Below are 18,589 nucleotides of genomic sequence, written 5' to 3' on the forward strand. Positions count from 1 at the left end.
GCTTGGTTGGAGGTCACATAAATGGCAGAGTTGTCAATATCCCAGCCAAGCTACTTGAGCATGAAAAAAGTTCTAGTTACACTTACCATAGGACCTGGTGGACCTGGTAGACCGGGTACACCAGGAGGCCCTGGTTCAGGTATGATCTGCACGTGTAAATGACATCACAAATCTGAACTGTGAAACCACACATGAAGAAAGACAACTCTTCAAAATGAAAAGTGGGATGTCATTATTGGAAAAGCACAGCAATTAATAGATGGGGGAAATATTTTAAAATTATTCCTGTAAAGAGCGAGCCTGGGTAGAAAGTAGTATAGAGTTTTCTGCAAACCCTGTATCCCGTGATGCATCAAATTCTTACAGGCTTAAGAGTGCCCATCTCTTTTCCTAGAATTGCAATGTTACTATAATATCATGCACTATGTTTCTTGGTACATTTTTCCTGAAATACTCAGTGGGTGCAAGTTCTACTACTCAGCAATAAAGCCTGCCAGAAAACAGCAGAAATGCATGATAATGGCATACAACAATCTAGACAAGAATTTCATACATGTGATGCAATCCTGCACCAAAGATGGGCAACTTGTGGTGTTTTGCCTTCTGGTGGATCTTGAAGCTCTTTCTATCACACAATTTATCACACAATCTCCTGCTGTTTTGGAGTAAGTAATAGATAATTATTGCTTCCTGCCTTAAAGCCATATTGCAGTTTAAAACACCTATATGTGCCCAGAATATATGGCCCCATATGGCAGCCCCTTAGCCTCTCAGTGTCTGGTCACTATAACTATAAAGAGGTTGCCATCTCCAGCTTTATGTTATGATCTTAAACTATTCCTGAATGTAAGCAGCCTTGCCATCCAAAGTAAATGAATAATTTCCAAATAAATGACTTGATTCCAGATATGGAAACACCCTTAAATGCCCTAAAGTTTCGTTGAGTGATCATTTTAATACTTCTATATGTATTGTAATTACATTTTAACTTACATTTTACTTTTTTTCAACTACCTTAATTATCACATACTTGGAACAAGCACCAAAATTATGTTTATTATAGAAAATTGGACTACTGCTTTTATAACAAGGCTGTAATTTTGCATCTTGGCATATTTTGATAGTAACTTCATATCTGGCAAGTATATTTTCAGTTAGTGACAACTTACAAGATTTTGCTCACAGGGTGTCCCAGGTTCTCCTTTAGGTCCATCAATACCCTAAACAGGAATAAGAAATAAAAATGATACCTGAGGATAGTTCTAGATAAAAATAAAGGTAAAGTCTGCCTCTGTCTAATTGTGTCTGACTCTAGGGGGTGGTGCTCATCTCGGTTTCTTAGCCGAGAGAGTCAGGATTGTTCAAAGATGCTGATTTTCCAATTAGTTTTCAGCAGAAGGTTTTTTGTTTTGAAAGATTGTTTCCTCTTGGCTCTTACATCCATCATCAGATGATCACATAGTTTGGGAAAATCTCTCTAACATATACTGTTATCACAAAGGGAGTCATGTCTCCATAGTGAATGGCAGAGCTGGTCTCATGATTAGGTGTAATGAAATGTTTGGTTTCTTTGGAAAACTAGAAGCAACGGTGAGATGGGCCAAACCCCATAGCTGCATAAAGAAGCTATTAAGGCACATGACTCTCTAGGGTAGAAGATTTATTATCATTTACACTAACATATTTATACAAAATTTTAACATAGATCCCCTTTGTAGTGGCTTAACATTAACATATAAAGAGTGGAAAAGTCAGTATAAAATCTACTGATGTAATTTCTAACAAGGGGTTTCACTGAAGACTGAATTATTAGAAGGAAAACACTATATGTGATTCCAGTACAGTTAGTGTTACATCCAAATCCAATGCTCATGCATATTTCCTTAATGCCTTCAAGTAAAAAAAAAGATGGAAGGTATACGTAAATGGGTGTGAATGAGCCCATTTCTTGTTTATGCAAATTGGGAGGATTGTTGGTGTTGCTGAAATGTGTAGGTTGGTTGCTTGACCGCTATATATGTTATTTATAATTGTGTTTATTGTTTTAATTCTGTTTTTAATGGTTAACTGCCTCGGTTCATGTACTTGTGATGGGCAGCCACATAAAGTACATTAAACGAACAAAGTAAACAAATCTATATTGTACATATCTGACATTTATGTTTTTAAATAGCAAAAATGATTTCAAAACATCTCTTGTATTGAGGATTGTTCCTTTTATGATTGTGGCTTCTTTGATTCCAAATTTTACATTGATCACTTTCTACTCCCAAATCTGGCCTTATATTGTATTGGAACAGAAAGGAGAAAGAAAAAGTGGACTTTAGTTCAACCGTGTGCCAAGATCAGAGTGAATTTACAAGAAAAATGGATGACTTAAAGCATAAAGAGAATGGCATAAAAGGCAGGATTGTATAGATTCTGGGAGTTTCATCATAATAGTAGAACAGAATTATCATTGTTTGTTAGGTAGTTGATCTGAAAAGCTTCAAACTAAAGCCACAGATATAAAAGGGGAACCTATGTGTTTCAGGTGATACTTAGCCTTAGGTTTACAACCCATGTTTTTAAACCTAATTCAAAGTTATATTCATGTTTTTCTTCCACTAATGGCAGTGAGAAATATGCAATCTGCACTATATGTTTTTTGTGGCCTCATCCTTCCTCCAATCAAGCCTTGAGAAGTATAGTGTAGGAGATGACCAGGCTGAGCCTGAGGGAGGGGGGGGTCATGTACGTCATCAGTCTCGAGTTCCTTCACGCCCACAAGAGATCTAAGTCCAGTCCACCTTGAATTCCTCTGACTCTTATCTACCACCAAATTGCTTGGTCAGTTAGTAGTTCAGATTTGTCTAAAGAGCTAAAGTTTGTAACAAATATTTATATCCATTTGAACTGCCTGGGCCTTCTGTGCTTGACATATAGCTGGGAGGAAAGGGAAATAAGCTTCCCTCCTTCCAACTCTCCAAAAAGCAAAAATTGTTCAGTGGGAACATCACAGATTTCCCCTTCTACAACCCTGCTTAAAATGGGGGGCGGGAAGCTCAGTGAATAGTGTCTGAATATGGTCGGTGCTTCCATGTGAGTCATAAAAAGAAACCGAGAGAGGTGTAATATGGTTAAGAGGAACATCTTGAGAAGATGGCTCTCCTAGCAATCTGTATAACTGTGGAGGCTGATTAAAGAGAACCTGGCAATAATCTCTCAGGATGGCTTCCTTAGCAAAAGTTCAAAAGATCCTGATCTATAGAATTCACCAGTAAAAAAAAAAGGCTTGTTCTACTATAGATTACTGTAATAAGCAGCTGTATATTGTACTGCAGGCAGACCATACCGGAGGACCAGACAAGCCCATTTCTCCTATTTCTCCTTTCTCTCCCATTATTCCAGGGTTTCCTTGCTCTCCTTTCAATCCTTTGGGGCCCTGTAAGTTATGAAACAAAAGTATGATATACTGTTAATTGGGCAAACACTATCTCACAACCATGCATTTCCCTCTGAGATCTTCTACGTTCCTCCCGGAAAAAGACTAGAGGGATTAGCTGGAGAGGTTTTGAAGAGGAAATATCAAGCAATATAGTACATACATATTTCTGCAAGATAACCTTTAAAAAGTTCTTGTAAACTGGATTAAATTACCAGTGCAGCCTAATACAAATTATTTTCCAGCCATTCAACAAAGAACTTATATCTGTCATTGCCATTTTTTCAGAATCTCCTTATATGTATTTTGGGGGGGGGGGCGCATAGGAATATAATAGTGCTCAAATTATACTGCAGAATGCAGATTTGCAAAAAGAAAGGATTTGGGATCAAATCAATCAATCTCACGAATTTGAATTGAGAAGCAAGAAAAATGAAAGGGGAAAAATGAGAGGGTAATATATGCTTCTTACATACTAGTTTTTGGAAACTCTCCAGATGGTATTAACTTTATTAGGAAGTGGAATAAAAAAAACTTGAATACCAAAACAAAGCACTAAGAATAAACTACAAGTAATGCAAAGATTTCTGCTTTTAAACTGAGAATTGCAGTAGCAGATGTCTCTCTAGAGCAGGCATGTCAAACTTGCAACGTCACATGAAGTCACACGACTTTTCCCTCATTGCCAGCAATGGGGTGGGCGCAGTTTTGGCATGATACATCCGGCCCGTGGGCCAACAGTTTGACATGCCTGCTATAGAGGAGCAAAACATTAAAAGCCGAAGGAACAGTGGTCATTCAAAATCTCTGCCACTGTTGTCTAAAAACTTCACTGAGGAGATGGTGAGGAAATTCTTCCACGTGGTTGCTAAGGAAAAGGCAAAAAAAAAAAAAGAAGAAGACAAAAATCTGCAATTTGGTATCAAAATCACAGTATAGGTAATCCTCATTTACCGACCACAATAAGGCTTGGCATCGCTAAGCAGTATGATTGTTAAGCATGATGTCAAATGACTGGACTGACTTTACAACATCAGTTCTGTCAGTTCTGGCTACAGTCGTTAAACAAATCACTGTGGGTGATTAAGCACAACATCAGATGACCATGACTTCCCACTTCCTGCTGGCTTCCCCACTGACTTTGCTTGTTGGATTATGAAGGTTGCAAATGGCAATCACATGTGCACAAAATGATGTGACCATCGTAAATGCGGTCCAGTTACCAATACCCAAACCATAAACATGACTGTAGGGAATACTAGGTCAGTTGCAATTTTGAGGAACAGTTGTGAATCTCCTTTTTCAGTGCTGTTGTAACTTCAAACAGTCACTGAAGGAATGGTCAGCAAGTGAGGAAAATCTGTACTTTAGTGGCCCAACTGTAGACTAGCACTGAATTTTAGGATTGTTTTAATGATGAGAATGAGATCACTTTGCTTCCAGGCATATTTCCCTCCCTAAAATCCCAAATCCTACAAAAAGTATTTGGCCCAGCCCCCTCTAAGGATGTCACTCAATAGTATGGATTGGTTAGTGTTTCTCAACCTTATCAACTTTAACATACCTGGACTTCAATTTCCAGATTCCCCCAGCTGGGGAATTCTGGGAGTTGAAGTTCAGGGGTCTTAAAGTTGTCAAGATTGAGAAATGCCGTGTTGGAAGTTGCCACCCAAGTTTAATGAAAAAAATTAAGATACAGACGCACCGGTAAACCGATCATGCCCACTTCTCCAATCTCTCCCTTCTGTCCTTCTAGTCCAGGGCTTCCTTGATCTCCCTTTGACCCTTTCAATCCCTGTAAGATAAAGTAAAAGTACATGGGGTTTAGTTCAAAGGATTTGTTTCCAGAACTTCTCAGAGATACAATAAATTCTGCTTACAGAAGAAAGTCCGGTTTACGATCAAATGCTGATGATAAAGAGTAGAACAAAATTTCTCAGAGTGGAAAATACTTCCTCAAGATTTTGTTATCATACACTTCCCTGCACAAAATTTATCATTTTACATCAAACTTGTAATCTCATAGCGGAATGGCTAATAAAGAGCCAGATGGGCAGCTAAACCAGATAGTGTTGTTACTGCAGTCTTTTGTTGTGCTGGGCTGGGGAGGAGAATGAGTTGGGGAGGGGACATTAATTTTCAGTGGATTACTTACTCTGGGAGAAGATGGACTGCAATTCTCAGCAAGGTTCCAGAGAAATATTTGCTCTGCTATTTGTTTTTTGCTCTGTAGGGTTCTTGTTTCTCTACAAAAGCCTACATAAGCCTCTTTCCCTATGAGACCAAGGCTCTTGAACTATATAGGCTATTGGCAGAACTTTCAGTATTTACTTCTTGGATAATATAGCCTGTAAGTGAAATTTCCAGTATTTACTTCTGCAAGATGTCTTCAAAGTCATCTTAATGGTATGCAGATACATTCACATTCTGCAAAGGTTTAATTCTATGGTAGCTTATGTACCAAACTCTGAATAGCTCAGGAAATTTAACAGCTTTGCATTCTGAAGTGCTATGTAAATCCTTTGCTTCTGTACAATACAAAGCATCACTCTTCAAATTACCAAAAAAGCCACAACCTATGTCTTGGTAAGCTAGAAAAATGTGGAATAGACAACATCACCACCAGATGGATTTGTTGCTGGCTGGCAAACTGTACTCAATGAGTAGTCCTCAATGGTATTACATCCACATGCAGAGAAGTAAGCAGTGGGGTACCACAAGGTTCCATCTTAGGCCCAGTACTCTTTAATAACTTCATAAATGACTTAGATGAGGGAAAAGAAGGGGAACTCATCAAATTTGCAGATGACACTAAACTGGCAGGAACAGCCAACACCTCAGAAGACAAGCACAGGATCCAAAAAGATCTTGACAAACTTGAACATTGGGCCCTGTCCAACAAAATGAGTTTTATTGTGGAGAAGAGCACAGTTCTACATTTAGGCAGGAAAAAATCAAAGGTATAAGTACAGATTAGGCAAGACCTGGCTCAAAAACAGTAACTGTAAGAGGGACATGGAATCCTAGTGGTTGATCACCTGAATATGAGCCAGCAGTGTGCAGCAGCAGCCAAAAAACCTAATAGAATACTGGGCTGTATAAAAAGAGGCATAGAATGAAGATCACGCAAAGTATTAGTATTGCTTTATAAAACCCTGGCAAGACCACACCTGGAATACTGCAATCAGTTTTGGTCACCATACTACAAAAAAGATGTTGAGACTTTGGAAAAAGTTCAGAAAAGAGCAACTAAGATGATCAAAGGCCTAAAAACTAAAACATATGAAGAACGGCTGCAGGACTTGGGTTTGGCTAGTTTAAAGAAAAGAAGAAATAGGGGACATGATAGCAATATTCCAGTATTTGAGGGGCTGCCCCAAGGAAGAGGGGATCAAATTATTCTCCAAAGCACCAGAGGGCAGGACAAGAAGCAATGGTTGGAAACTAATCCAAGAGAGAAACAACCTGGAATTAAGGAGAAACTTCCTAACAGTGAGGACAATTAACCAGTGGAATAGCTTGCCTTCAGAAATTATGGGGGCTCCATCACTGGAGGTTTTTAAGAAGAGAGTCACTTATCTGAAATGGTATAGGTTCTCCTCTTTGAGCAGGGGGCTGGACTAGAAAACCTCCAGGTCCCTTCCAGCTGTATTCTATTCACATCTTTTTCCACAGCTTTCTGCTTTGTAAAGAGCACCAAGTTCTCCAGTAGTTGTGAAGGGCTTCTTTTGAAAACTCTGTACAGCCCTATTAAAATGATTTTGACTATCTGATAAGATAAATTTGTATACAGCTAAAGCTTGCGTGATTTTTAGTCAGCTCTTTGTAGAATGGGCTTTGTAGAATGCTTGTCTTTTGATTTCTAACTTTAGCCTCCAGAGTTTCTTCCTTCCGTTTTATTTTCTTTTTTAATGTAAATTACATCTGGTTGCTGGGCCTCACAAATTGAGAGAGAAGTATGACAAGTAAAAAAGTTGCTCTTTCTGTTTATTTCTGTCAGTAATGTTTGCTCAGAATGGCAATAAACAGGCCTATGTTTATAAAGTTCATTTCCTCATAAGCCCTTGAAGATTCCAACTGTTTTAATAACTTTGACAATTATAGTGCAATCTCTTAACTAACTATTTGATTCACTGCACTTACAGCTAGCAAAGTATAGAACTGTAGCCATTTTCTATTTTCAAATAAATTCAGCCAAATATTTTCATAGTGAACATACATCCTGAAACATACCCTTTCTCCGTCAACTCCAGGTGGACCAGGCAAGCCAAGCTCTCCCTAAAATATTACAAAAAATGAATAAATCAGGACAAAGGGCATAGTCTGAATCAAACAGTTCAAAGTAAATTCTACAAAAGAACTTTATTTTCTTTGACTAAGTATTACAGCAATTCTCAAAGCTTGTAGAACTGTCAATAGAGCTAGATATTTCAGTCAAGGCACCTGGTTTCTTCAGATTGCAATTCTATGTCCACTTGCCTGAATTAATGACTTTGTATTTTCAGAATTAAAACACCCATTTAAATTTAATTTAAACATCTTCCAGCTGTAACTTCTAAACAAAGGACATCTTTCAAGATCGAAGTGAGTAAAAAAAGAGATCTTGGTGAGTATAAAATAACATTTGCTAGATTTCAGTTATGTTGTTTTTGCTGTTTTTCAGATAAGTTATTAGATATTCAATAAATAGCTATTAAGGGCCTCTATCAGCAACTGTTGTTGAAATCCAAGTAACCATATAGACAAACCTAATGCATATATTACCACATAAATTAAAATATATAAATGACCCAAAGATTTCTGATGCTTGCTACCTGTATATCTCTACATGTTCATCTTCAAAACTCATCAATGACCTTGTAATGTATTAGGCTTTGTCTTCTTAAGGGAACATCACATGGGTTAATTGCTGGAAGGTTGCTTAAGCAGGGAAGCTGGCTAACGGCTCCCAGCTCCTCAGACAACCCGTCTCCAGTGCCACCATTGGCTGTCTCTAAGGCAGCAATAGGTTGCTTTAAACCTATTGGCCGCTGCCTAGAGGCCAGGGTATAAATTGCTGCATTCGCAGCCCGGTTTCTCAGTTCAGTTCCTGCAAGCAATAAACAATGATCTTTGCTGAACTCACTCACCTCGTCTTGTCATTGAAGCAACGAACCCAGTATCTAACAGACCTGATCAATTCTCAAAGGAACTGTGTCATTAATAGAATAACCCACACAAATCAATCAATAACTGTGCCACCAAATGGCCATTGGATAGAACAGGGGTGTCCAACCTTGGCAACTTTAAGACTTGTGGACTTCAACCTTGCTGGCTGGGGAATTCTGGGAGTTGGACACCCCTGGCCTAGACTAACATATTTTGCTTTAAAGGAACTGAGATCTAACCTTTGGTCCTGGAGTGCCTTGAGGCCCTGGTTCCCCTTGAGGCCCTGGTGGCCCCTGAAACAAAGAAGAAGGATTTTGTTGCTGTTGTTAACCGTAATATTTAAGAAATAAAGCATTTATAAATAATCACGTACTGAAACCAAGCAACAGTTACTTTAAGCAACAATGATAATATACAGAAACGTCTAGAGTGTAGAGTAGACCATTTAATATTTAACTGCAGGGAATTTATGCCACAGTGTAGGAAAGCTTATAAACAATTTCTGTTCAACGAGTCCTGCATTATGAGATGGTAGGAGCCATCTGCCTTATAACAATAATGACACATCTCCAAGACGTCACTTCATGGAAACCTTGTTTTCCTTCTGTTTCAATCTCTTCAACTGGCCACAGTGGGCAGATACAAATATGTAAATGTGCTGTTCTTCTGAGATTCTCGCATATGTGGGAAATCTTGGATTATCAACACCATACCGCCTCACCACAAGATTTTTGTTTTCTTTTGTATGGAACTCTCTTAAAATACAAAGGAGAAGGTAAGGTAAAATGGAGATCTGTTTGGGCCCAGCAGAAACTACAGAGACATTGGCTCCTTTATGTCAATCACCTTATTACAGAAAATCTTTTAACTTATGACTATTCATTGAGCAACCAATCAAACTTAGGGAAGTGCTGACTTACAGCCAATCTTTGCACTTACGACTACTGCAGCGTTCCAGGGGTACGGGACTGCCATTTGTGACCTTCCCAGCTGGCATCCGACAAACAAATTTATTGGAGGAAAGCTGGATTTATTTAACAACCATGTGATTCGCTTAAGACAAAGGGGGATTTGTTTAAAGAAGCTTATAACATTGGGCATGGTTTGCTGAGTGATGCAAGTATTTATTTATTTATTAATTTTTTTTAAGCCTGCCCATCTGTCTTCCAGAGGAATTGTGGGTGGTGTACAAATTAAATATTATTATTATTATTTTTAAAAAAGCATATAAATTTTTTAAAGGACATAAGTTCCAGTCCCAATTGTCATCACATGTTGAGGGCTATATGTAGTTGAGGACTATCTGTAGTTCCAAAATGAATTTTCTCCTTGTATTAAATATGATTATTTGTGTTTTACATTTTTATACACAATACCTCTTTTTAGAGAAACTAAATATTGTCCCTTCAAAATAAAATTTCCTAATTTTAATTTATCACATATTCTGGCTGGAATGTTGGGAACTGAATTTACCAGTTCAGTAACATACTGTGTATGCAACATTTGTAAGGAAGCACTGGGTAAAAGCACTAAATATGAACGAATTTCATTTTGTTCACTATGAATATACATGCGGGTGACAAGTTCTTGTAATTTATTAAGAAATGCGGCTTAGCTTTCATCATGAAGAATTCAATCTGAAGACTGCCCTCTACTGGATAAATATTCCTTCCATTGATAAAAGGAAATCTTTGGATTTAATCCAAACAATTATACACCTTTGACATATTACAATGCCTGAAGTCTTCCAATGCAAACATATCAATGTATCATGCATGTGTGATCAGGACTGAGGTGGCACTGAAGGCTCAGCTATCTGAAAGCTCATATGCAGAGACGTCTACCTATGAAACAGTTGCTTGCACAGAGGCTTTCACCCAACTGGATTCCCATCATATGGAAGCCCATGTGTGAATAACTGCTAATGTGCAGGCTAGGCCACTACAGAAAAAATTACAAGGGCATTGCAGTCCCATTCCTAGTAACAGCTGTGAACGTGTGATTCATGCATGAAATAGGCTATACATGGGTAAACTAATGATCTCATGATAATTTGATCATTCATGTAAAATAGTCTGAAACTGTTATCTAAATTATAATGCTTTTGTCAATGAAGACCGTCATGGGAAATTCTTGGATTTTTTTGGTGAGAAAGATAGTGGAAAACAGAATTTAGTTATTCAAGATTATTTTTCCCACAATATGGGAAATATTTTCCCCACAGTTACCCTGAAAACAAAAATACAAGTCAGAGTGAATATGTTCTAATAATCAGATTTTCACTATCTTCTAAAATGTAAATTGGGAATATTTAATCTAATAGTATGGTATGGTGGAGTCAAGTCATTTTGGGCCCTTGACTAAAATAAAGTCAAGTTTCCTGATCTAAAATGATAAAAACTAAGCAGTGTTAACTGGTGGTTCACCTTTTCCCAATCTGGTGCCTCCAAGTGTTTAGAATTTGAGTTATGTTGGCTGGCTGTTAATGGGAGTTAACTGTATCAAGAGATCAGAATGCTGTACTGGATTAATGTAAATGACAGGCACCGGTCAAGTCAAAGCTAAGTAGTAGTATTAATTTCAGTAATGAGTAAAAAGCTTTGTCATATTAAGCACTGCCAGTTACTTTAGTATCAAAATGATTGTAGCATCACTCACTAAAATTCAGTAAGCTAGAGAAATACAAACCAAAGTAAACAATGCCTTCAGATTTGGATCTGTGTTATTAACCAAATGTTTAGCAGAAGTTTTGTTAATGATCACAATCCAGAAATCCAAGACAAAAAAGCCACATGCTGGGCCATTCCAATAAACCAATCCAAGAGAGCATCTGGCACGCCACAATTACCGTCAATTTGGCTTTCCCCACAGCCTGTTATAAAAGAATTAGGATGGTTTTTAAATGTACTCGACACAGCTAAAACAGTAGTTTCGAAGGATGGCCTTCTTCCAATGGAAAATAGTATAATCTGTGCAAACTTGTTATCAGAAAATATTACTGCTTTGCTTTTATCTATTGATCTGAAAGGAAAAATGTAAACTCTATCCCTGTAACTACTAAACTGCAATCTATTAAGTAAAATAAACACCTGTTAATATTACTTGTGTGCCAATTGCTGCAAGTATTCATTACCCTGAGGAAATGTAGGTAGCCATCACTGTGCATCAGTGGTGGGATTCAACTGGTTCACACCGGTTTGGCAGAACCGGTACCTAATTTTTTGTTGAGCTTGGCGAACCGGCTATAATAAATCTGTTTTTCAGAACACATCTGGTTTTCATTCAACTTCCTTCCAGGTGGGAAAAAACCCCCTACCCAAATGTCCAAGAGAGGAGTGACAGAAATCAAACGGAGACACAACAACCTTCGATCACGTTAGCTACCTGCCTGCCTCTTCCCTTCCCAAGCTGGACTGCCATGCTATGGAGGATGGGCCTTACCCAGTCCCCCTCCTCCATTTCAGAGCCAGGGGGAGTGACAGCAAAAGGCTCTGCCGCTTCTATGCAACAGCCATGTCTGCTGCTGGAGGGGCTTTCTTTGGTCCCTGTCACCTCCTTCTTCTCTGCCAACTCTCCCGTGGCTTGTGCTGTGACCAGGGGGTGCAAGCCTCCCCTGCCACCTCCCTCTGCCATCACTGGTATACCTTTGTCACCGCCACCACACTTTCTTGCCGCACTTTGTTGCCATCCTGCATTGGCCCATGTCTCCCTTCTCCGTTCTGGAAATGGCAGCCCTGTTTTCTGCCACTTTCCTCCCGGCAGAAGGAAGGAAAGGAAGAACGCTTTATAGGGAAGGATGCTATGGTAAGCTCTGGGAAAACTACACCAGATGGAGCTGGGCGAGGAAGGCCAGGCTCCCCTTCCCCGATGGTTCTGCAAAGCCCTGAAGAAGTGTATCCACTTCCCACAGGGCTGGCCTGATCCGTTCCTCTTTCTCCCCAGAATGGAAAAGGGAGACACGAGCTGATGCAGGGTGGCAAGAAAGTGCTGCGCAGAGGAAGGAAGGAAAGAAGACTTAAGGACACCCGGGGAGTTGAAGGAAGTTACCATAAGCCAGCTTTCTCCCTTTCTCCCTTTCCCGGCTGGGATGGAGGCAGCCCACACAGGCTGCTGCTTCGTGCAAGTGGGTGCAGCCCTGGTGACTGAGGCTCCTCAGGGCCATTTGAGAAGTTTTGTTCCTGGGTGGTGGTGGGTAAAAACTCCACCCTGCAGCAGTTTTCCACCCCTGCCTCTTCCTCAGGCAGCTTACTCTGCCTCCCCTTTACTTTTAGCATTGAGGGAAGGTCATGCCTTTACATGTTCTTAAGTTGCTCTTTGGCCAGAGAACCGGTTGTTAAATTATTTGAATCCCACCACTTCTGTGCATCCTTCCCCCTCCTCCCCAAGTCTTTACTCCCAGAACAAATCTGAATTTTTCTGTATTTATATTTAGGAACAATTATATTCTATCTAGGAAGCACTGCAACTGCCTTTCCAAATTCAGAAACAACAGTGATATAGCAGGCAGCACAATGCTAGAAAGAAAATATTAAGATTTGTATCACACTGGTATGAGCTGAGAACGTGTAGTAGTGAAGGGCCTGGTGTGCCCCAACCCATCAGAGTAGGGAAGCAATGTGCGTTACATTGGTGTGAAGGTGATGTTCTATGCATGCAACTAAAGATATATGCTTGAAGATGTGCAAGTGCAGATGTGAGACAATTGGTGTCTAGTTCTCTTTGGTAGAATGGGTTTCACTTCCATTACATGTAGTCCTCAGGTGTGTGTGGGGGATATTTTTTACCTTTGCTGTAAGTATTGATTAACGGACCTTTTGGGCCATGGCCTACATATTCAAAGTTAGCTTACTAAATCCTATGCAGAATATATATCTTGTGGTCATACATTGATTTTAGTTTTTCTAAAAGTGCCTGAGTGTTCAATAAGAGAAGCAGGGTACATTATATGGGTTTCTGATCTTATATACATGTATCTGACAAGACAAGCTGTTACGGTTTTTAACTTACTTCAGCTAGTGTGACTATCAATCTTGGAATGTCAGGAAAGCACCAATTCTGGTCGGCCTATCTATCTATCTATCTATCTATCTATCTATCTATCTATCTATCTATCTATCTATCTATTTATCTATCTATCTATCTATCTATCTATCTATCTATCTATCTATCTATCTATCTATCTATCTATCTATCTATCCATCTATCTATCATCTAGCTAGCTAGCTATTATTTAGCTATCTACATCCATCCATCCATCCATCCATCCATCCATCCATCCATCCATCCCCTTATATATAATACTCCTTTATTTACATGATGAATTCATTAGTTCAGAGAATTGTATGATCATATTGTCTCATGCATGTTACCTTGAGAGCTTCTAAGATTCTACCGTCATAGTCAATTACTACAGTATCACCCTGTTCTCCTTTCAGGCCTGGAGGTCCCTGAAAAGAAAAGGTTATTGCAAGTTTTATGCTAACAGGCACAACACTCTACTAGTCACATACTATTAGGATGCCTTAGTAAATTATTATCCACTGGAGGGAAGAGTCAAATATCACCTACATTGCTAAAGTCCCAAGAAGGGCCAAGCTGTTGACTGCCCTGATCTCAAGCTTGCTATTTTTAAAGACAATTAATTATCTAATCCAGCTTCTTCTCAACAGTGGTGATAGAGCTGTAGAACCCCTTTCCATAGTAACATTTTAAAGTCCCTCTTAAGACATTTTGTTAAAACCTTGTTACAAGCTTTTTATCGCTACATGAACTTTGAACCATCAAAGATGAAATGGAGCTTTATTCTGTGAAAGGAACTTTACAGTATGGATGCTGTCCCTCAGAAAGGTACCAGAATTGTTTCCAATTGCACATTTCCATTCATGGATAATTTTTTAATCCAAAAAAAAAAGCATCTGTAAATGGAGGAAAAGAGGGCAATTTTATTGATACCCGCCTCCCCCCAATCTATTACATCTTTCCTGTGGATTTAGTAAGTATCTGAACAATATCAGAAATAAAAGGAGTGTCTTCTCAACTGGGCAATTTTCAGATAAACTGAGACTGTAGTTTTTTCATTTACTAAGAACTGGGAGGATCCCAACCCATTTTTTGTAAAGTTGGAAAAACTTTGCTCTAGGAAAAAGGAATAATTTCTTTAAATTTATCTTCTGTTCCTGTAAGGCTCTAATCAATCTAAAAGGGTGGATATGATTTTGATATTGTAATTATTTGAAAGCATATTTGACAATATATGTCTATACAAAACAGATTCTACCAGTACTTGTTGTAATCCTTTGTATTTATATGTCCCACACAAATACCAAATTTTAAGAATTCCTTGAAAATATTTTCAAGTCCAAAACATTTATATTAATTGTAACTTTTATTTGAATTAGTCTGCAAGTCAACAATAATATTCATAATTACTATATTGCATATTCTTCCCAGCTTCACTTAAACTATTGGAACGTGATAAATTGTGGGTTATGAATTTTAAGGCACTACAGTAAAACAGAAGAGAAAATTCATACCCGTGGCCCAATATGACCATCTGTTCCTTTCTCACCAGGTTCACCCTGAAAAATAAACAAAAGCAATAAAGAAGATTAACTTAGAACAAAGATGGAGAAATTGACCATGCTGACTTGAGCTATTGGAGATTTAATTCAGTGAAAATTTGGAGAGTGACTTTCCCCACCTATTTAAAGAAAAAGCAGATTAATATGACTTGTATCTGGAGGAACACAATATTAGCAGCAGCAGCAGCAGTTTTAAAAAGCTTTCAACATAATCTAGTTGTAAAATAAACCAGACAGATCAGATCCAAGAAACACAAGCCTCCTACAAACATGAATTTTCTGAATATGTAAGATTATGTATGTCACATGACTGGAAAGCCAAGCAGTTTTAAATAACTATCCAATTTAACTGACAAAAACAGCAAAAAGTAAACATGACAGTAATCTCAATGCTACAAATTAGGAATGTTGCCGCATTTAAAAGGACAGTACCTTCAGGCATTTTGAAGTACCACTTTCTTCCACTTAAAAGCACAAAGAAAGCTATAATCAGTTTTAGTATTCAACTTACAAGCGCTAATTCAAGTCACAAGGATGATTAAATTGGCCCTGTATAAACAAATACCTAAAGAATAAATGAACAAATGAACAAATTTAACATGTAGGTGAGATTGGGGTGAGAGGTCATCCAATGGAACTGGATTTGTTATCATCAGGACCTTGATGATACCACAGCTATATATCATCAAACCTGGCTGACCAAGAAATGCTGTCTTGATGCTGGCCCACTGCCTGGAGGCTGTAAGGATTTGAATGGGGATGAATCAGCTTCCATCCAACCATAGCAAGGCAGAGAACTTCCAGTGAGGCATTTTCTTTGACTCCAGCTGTGAATAATTTGGGGTTCCTCCTAGATTCATGGCTCCTGCTCAGCAGGTAGCAATTGTGGCTGGGGTATATGTGTCTTTGCACATATTCATTTGTGCACCAATTGCACTCATTCCTGGACTGGGAGGCCTTGCTAATGGTCCTTCATGCTCTGGTGATTTCCTAGTTGGATTACTAAATTGTGCTCTGTTTGGGGCTGCTCTTGAATACCAGATGAAAATTACAATTGATCTAAAATATGATGGCATGGACAGTTTTTGGTAGCCTATAGCTTACCCCATATTTGCGCATGCCCAAGATGGCGGACATGCTGGGCTGAGCTCCGTGGAGTAGGGGCGGTGGAGTGGCAGTAGTTGTGAGGGAGACCTTATGTCCGCGGGAGGCCACCATAGTCCAGATAGTCGGGTGTGAGTCCCTCCTCCTGAGATGTGGCCCTAGAGCTCAGTTGGGCTTGCTGCTGGTGTACTTTTCGCCTAGTCGCGTAGCAGCAGCCCTGCCTGAGCTTCTCGATATCCTTTCAGGGTTGGTGGTTGAGTTCCCCAAACTTATAGTTTTGGGTGACTTCAACCTACCATCCCTGGGAGGATCATCTGAGTTAGCTCGGGAGTTCATGGCTTCCATGACGGCCATGGGCCTGATGCAGGTTATTCAGGGCCCAACTCATGGGGGGGGGTTCATACGCTCGATTTGGTTTTTCTATCCGGACGGTGGTTAGATGATCTTGGGGGGGGTGTTCCCCAATTATTACACCCCTGTCATGGACCGATCATCATCTCCTGTGGTTGGTCTTCCATTTTGCCACTCCCCGTTGTGGGGTTGTTGAGCCAATGAGATGGTTCCGTCCTAGGCGCCTGATGGACCCTGAGTGGTTCCAGGCGGTGCTTGGGCCCCCACCTGCCTCCTTTGCCCACAGCTCGGTCAATGCCCTAGTGGAAGCCTGGGAAAAGGCAGCCACAGAGGCACTCGACCAAGTTGTACCCATGTGGCCCTTGACCCGGCGCAGATCCCAATGGGCTCCATGGTTCTCCATGGAGCTCCGGGAGATGAAGCGTCGGAGACGGGGCCTAGAGAGCTGTTGGAGATCCAGCCGATCCAAATCCGACCGGTTACGACTACGGTCGTTCACGAGAACTTATCTCGCGGTGATGAGGGTGGCAAGGTCTAACCACTTTGCCACCCTCATCGCGTCCGCAGATAATCACCCGGCCGCCCTGTTTAGAGTAACTCGCTCTCTCCTTAATCGGGAGGTGAGGGAGGAACCCTTGCAGGGTCGGGCCGAGGAGTTTAGTTGATTTCTGTCGGACAAAATCACTCGGATCCGGACTGGTCTGGACTCCGACTGGGCAGAGTCTGACGATGAGGATACGGGCAGCCTTGTCGATGTTATCTGGGAGGAGTTCGATCCTGTGACTCCTGAAGAAGTGGACAAGATCATGGGGAAGCTGAGCTCCACCACGTGTTTGTTGGACCCGTGTCCCTCCTGGCTGACTTATGCGGCCCGGGATGGGACACGAGGCTGGCTCCAGGCAGTGATTACTGCCTCTTTGAGTGAGGGTAGCTTTCCTGCCGCCTTGAAGGAGGCGGTGGTGAGACCCCTCCTCAAGAAGCCTGCCTTGGACCCAGCAATATTAAACAACTTTCGTCCAGTCTCCAACCTTCGCTTTCTGGCGAAGGTTGTTGAGAGCGTGGTGGCGCAACAGCTCCCTTTGTTCTTGGATGAAGCTGATTATCTAGACCCATACCAATCGGGCTTCAGGCCCGGGTACAGCACGGAGACAGCATTGGTCGCGCTGGTGAATGATCTCTGGCGGGCTCAGGACAGGGGTTGCTCTTCTGTCCTAGTCCTTTTAGACCTCTCAGCGGCTTTTGATACCATCGACCATGGTATCTTGCTGCGACGTCTCAAGGGGTTGGGAGTGGGAGGCTCAGTTCTCCAGTGGTTCTCCTCCTACCTTCTGGGACGTTCGCAGTCGGTGTTGGCAGGGGGGAAGAGGTCGACCTTGAGGCCTCTCATTTGTGGAGTCCCTCAGGGATCGGTCCTCTCGCCTCTCCTGTTCAACATCTACATGAAGCCGCTGGGTGAGATCATTCGTGGTTTTGGAGTTGGGTATCATCAGTATGATGATACCCAGCTTTTTATTTCGACCCCAAACCACCCCAGTGATACCCTCGACGTGATGTCCTGCTGCCTGGAGGCGGTCCGGGTCTGGATGGGGAGGAACAGGCTTTGGCTCAACCCTGACAAGACTGAGTGGCTGTTCGTGCCGGCATCCTGGGAAATTCCGATTATTCCATCTCTGGCCATGGGGGGTGAGCTATTACCCCCCGTAGATAGGGCGCGCAACTTGGGGGTCCTTCTAGATTCACAGCTCTCTTTAGAAGAGCATATTGGAGCTGTGACTAGGGGGGCCTTTGCCCAGGTTCGCCTGGTGCGCCAGTTGTGACCCTATCTGGACCAGGATGCCTTGCATACAGTCACTCATGCGCTCGTGACCTCTCATCTAGACTACTGTAATGCTCTCTACATGGGGCTGCCCTTGAAGTCCACTCGGAGGCTCCAACTGGTGCAGAATGCAGCCGCGCGAGTTGTACTGGGAGTTTCCCGATA

General features: G+C 40.9%; 1 protein-coding gene across 1 annotated transcript in view; it reads right to left on the minus strand.

The window, feature by feature from the left end:
• Positions 1 to 18,589, minus strand: part of COL23A1 (collagen type XXIII alpha 1 chain) — a gene marked incomplete at its 5' end in the record, with an annotated part of 327,729 nt that overhangs the window by 20,562 nt on the left and 288,578 nt on the right. Inside the window, 9 exons of the mRNA XM_081319969.1 lie at positions 87 to 146; positions 1,170 to 1,220; positions 3,335 to 3,424; positions 5,130 to 5,219; positions 7,658 to 7,702; positions 8,812 to 8,865; positions 11,421 to 11,444; positions 13,942 to 14,019; positions 15,106 to 15,150. Of these exons, the coding sequence (XP_081176095.1) occupies positions 87 to 146; positions 1,170 to 1,220; positions 3,335 to 3,424; positions 5,130 to 5,219; positions 7,658 to 7,702; positions 8,812 to 8,865; positions 11,421 to 11,444; positions 13,942 to 14,019; positions 15,106 to 15,150 (537 nt within the window). The remainder of the gene's footprint in view (positions 1 to 86; positions 147 to 1,169; positions 1,221 to 3,334; positions 3,425 to 5,129; positions 5,220 to 7,657; positions 7,703 to 8,811; positions 8,866 to 11,420; positions 11,445 to 13,941; positions 14,020 to 15,105; positions 15,151 to 18,589) is intronic.

The sequence above is a fragment of the Vipera berus genome, assembly GCF_964194415.1.
Source record: "Vipera berus genome assembly, chromosome: 2".
NCBI lineage: Eukaryota > Metazoa > Chordata > Lepidosauria > Squamata > Viperidae > Vipera > Vipera berus.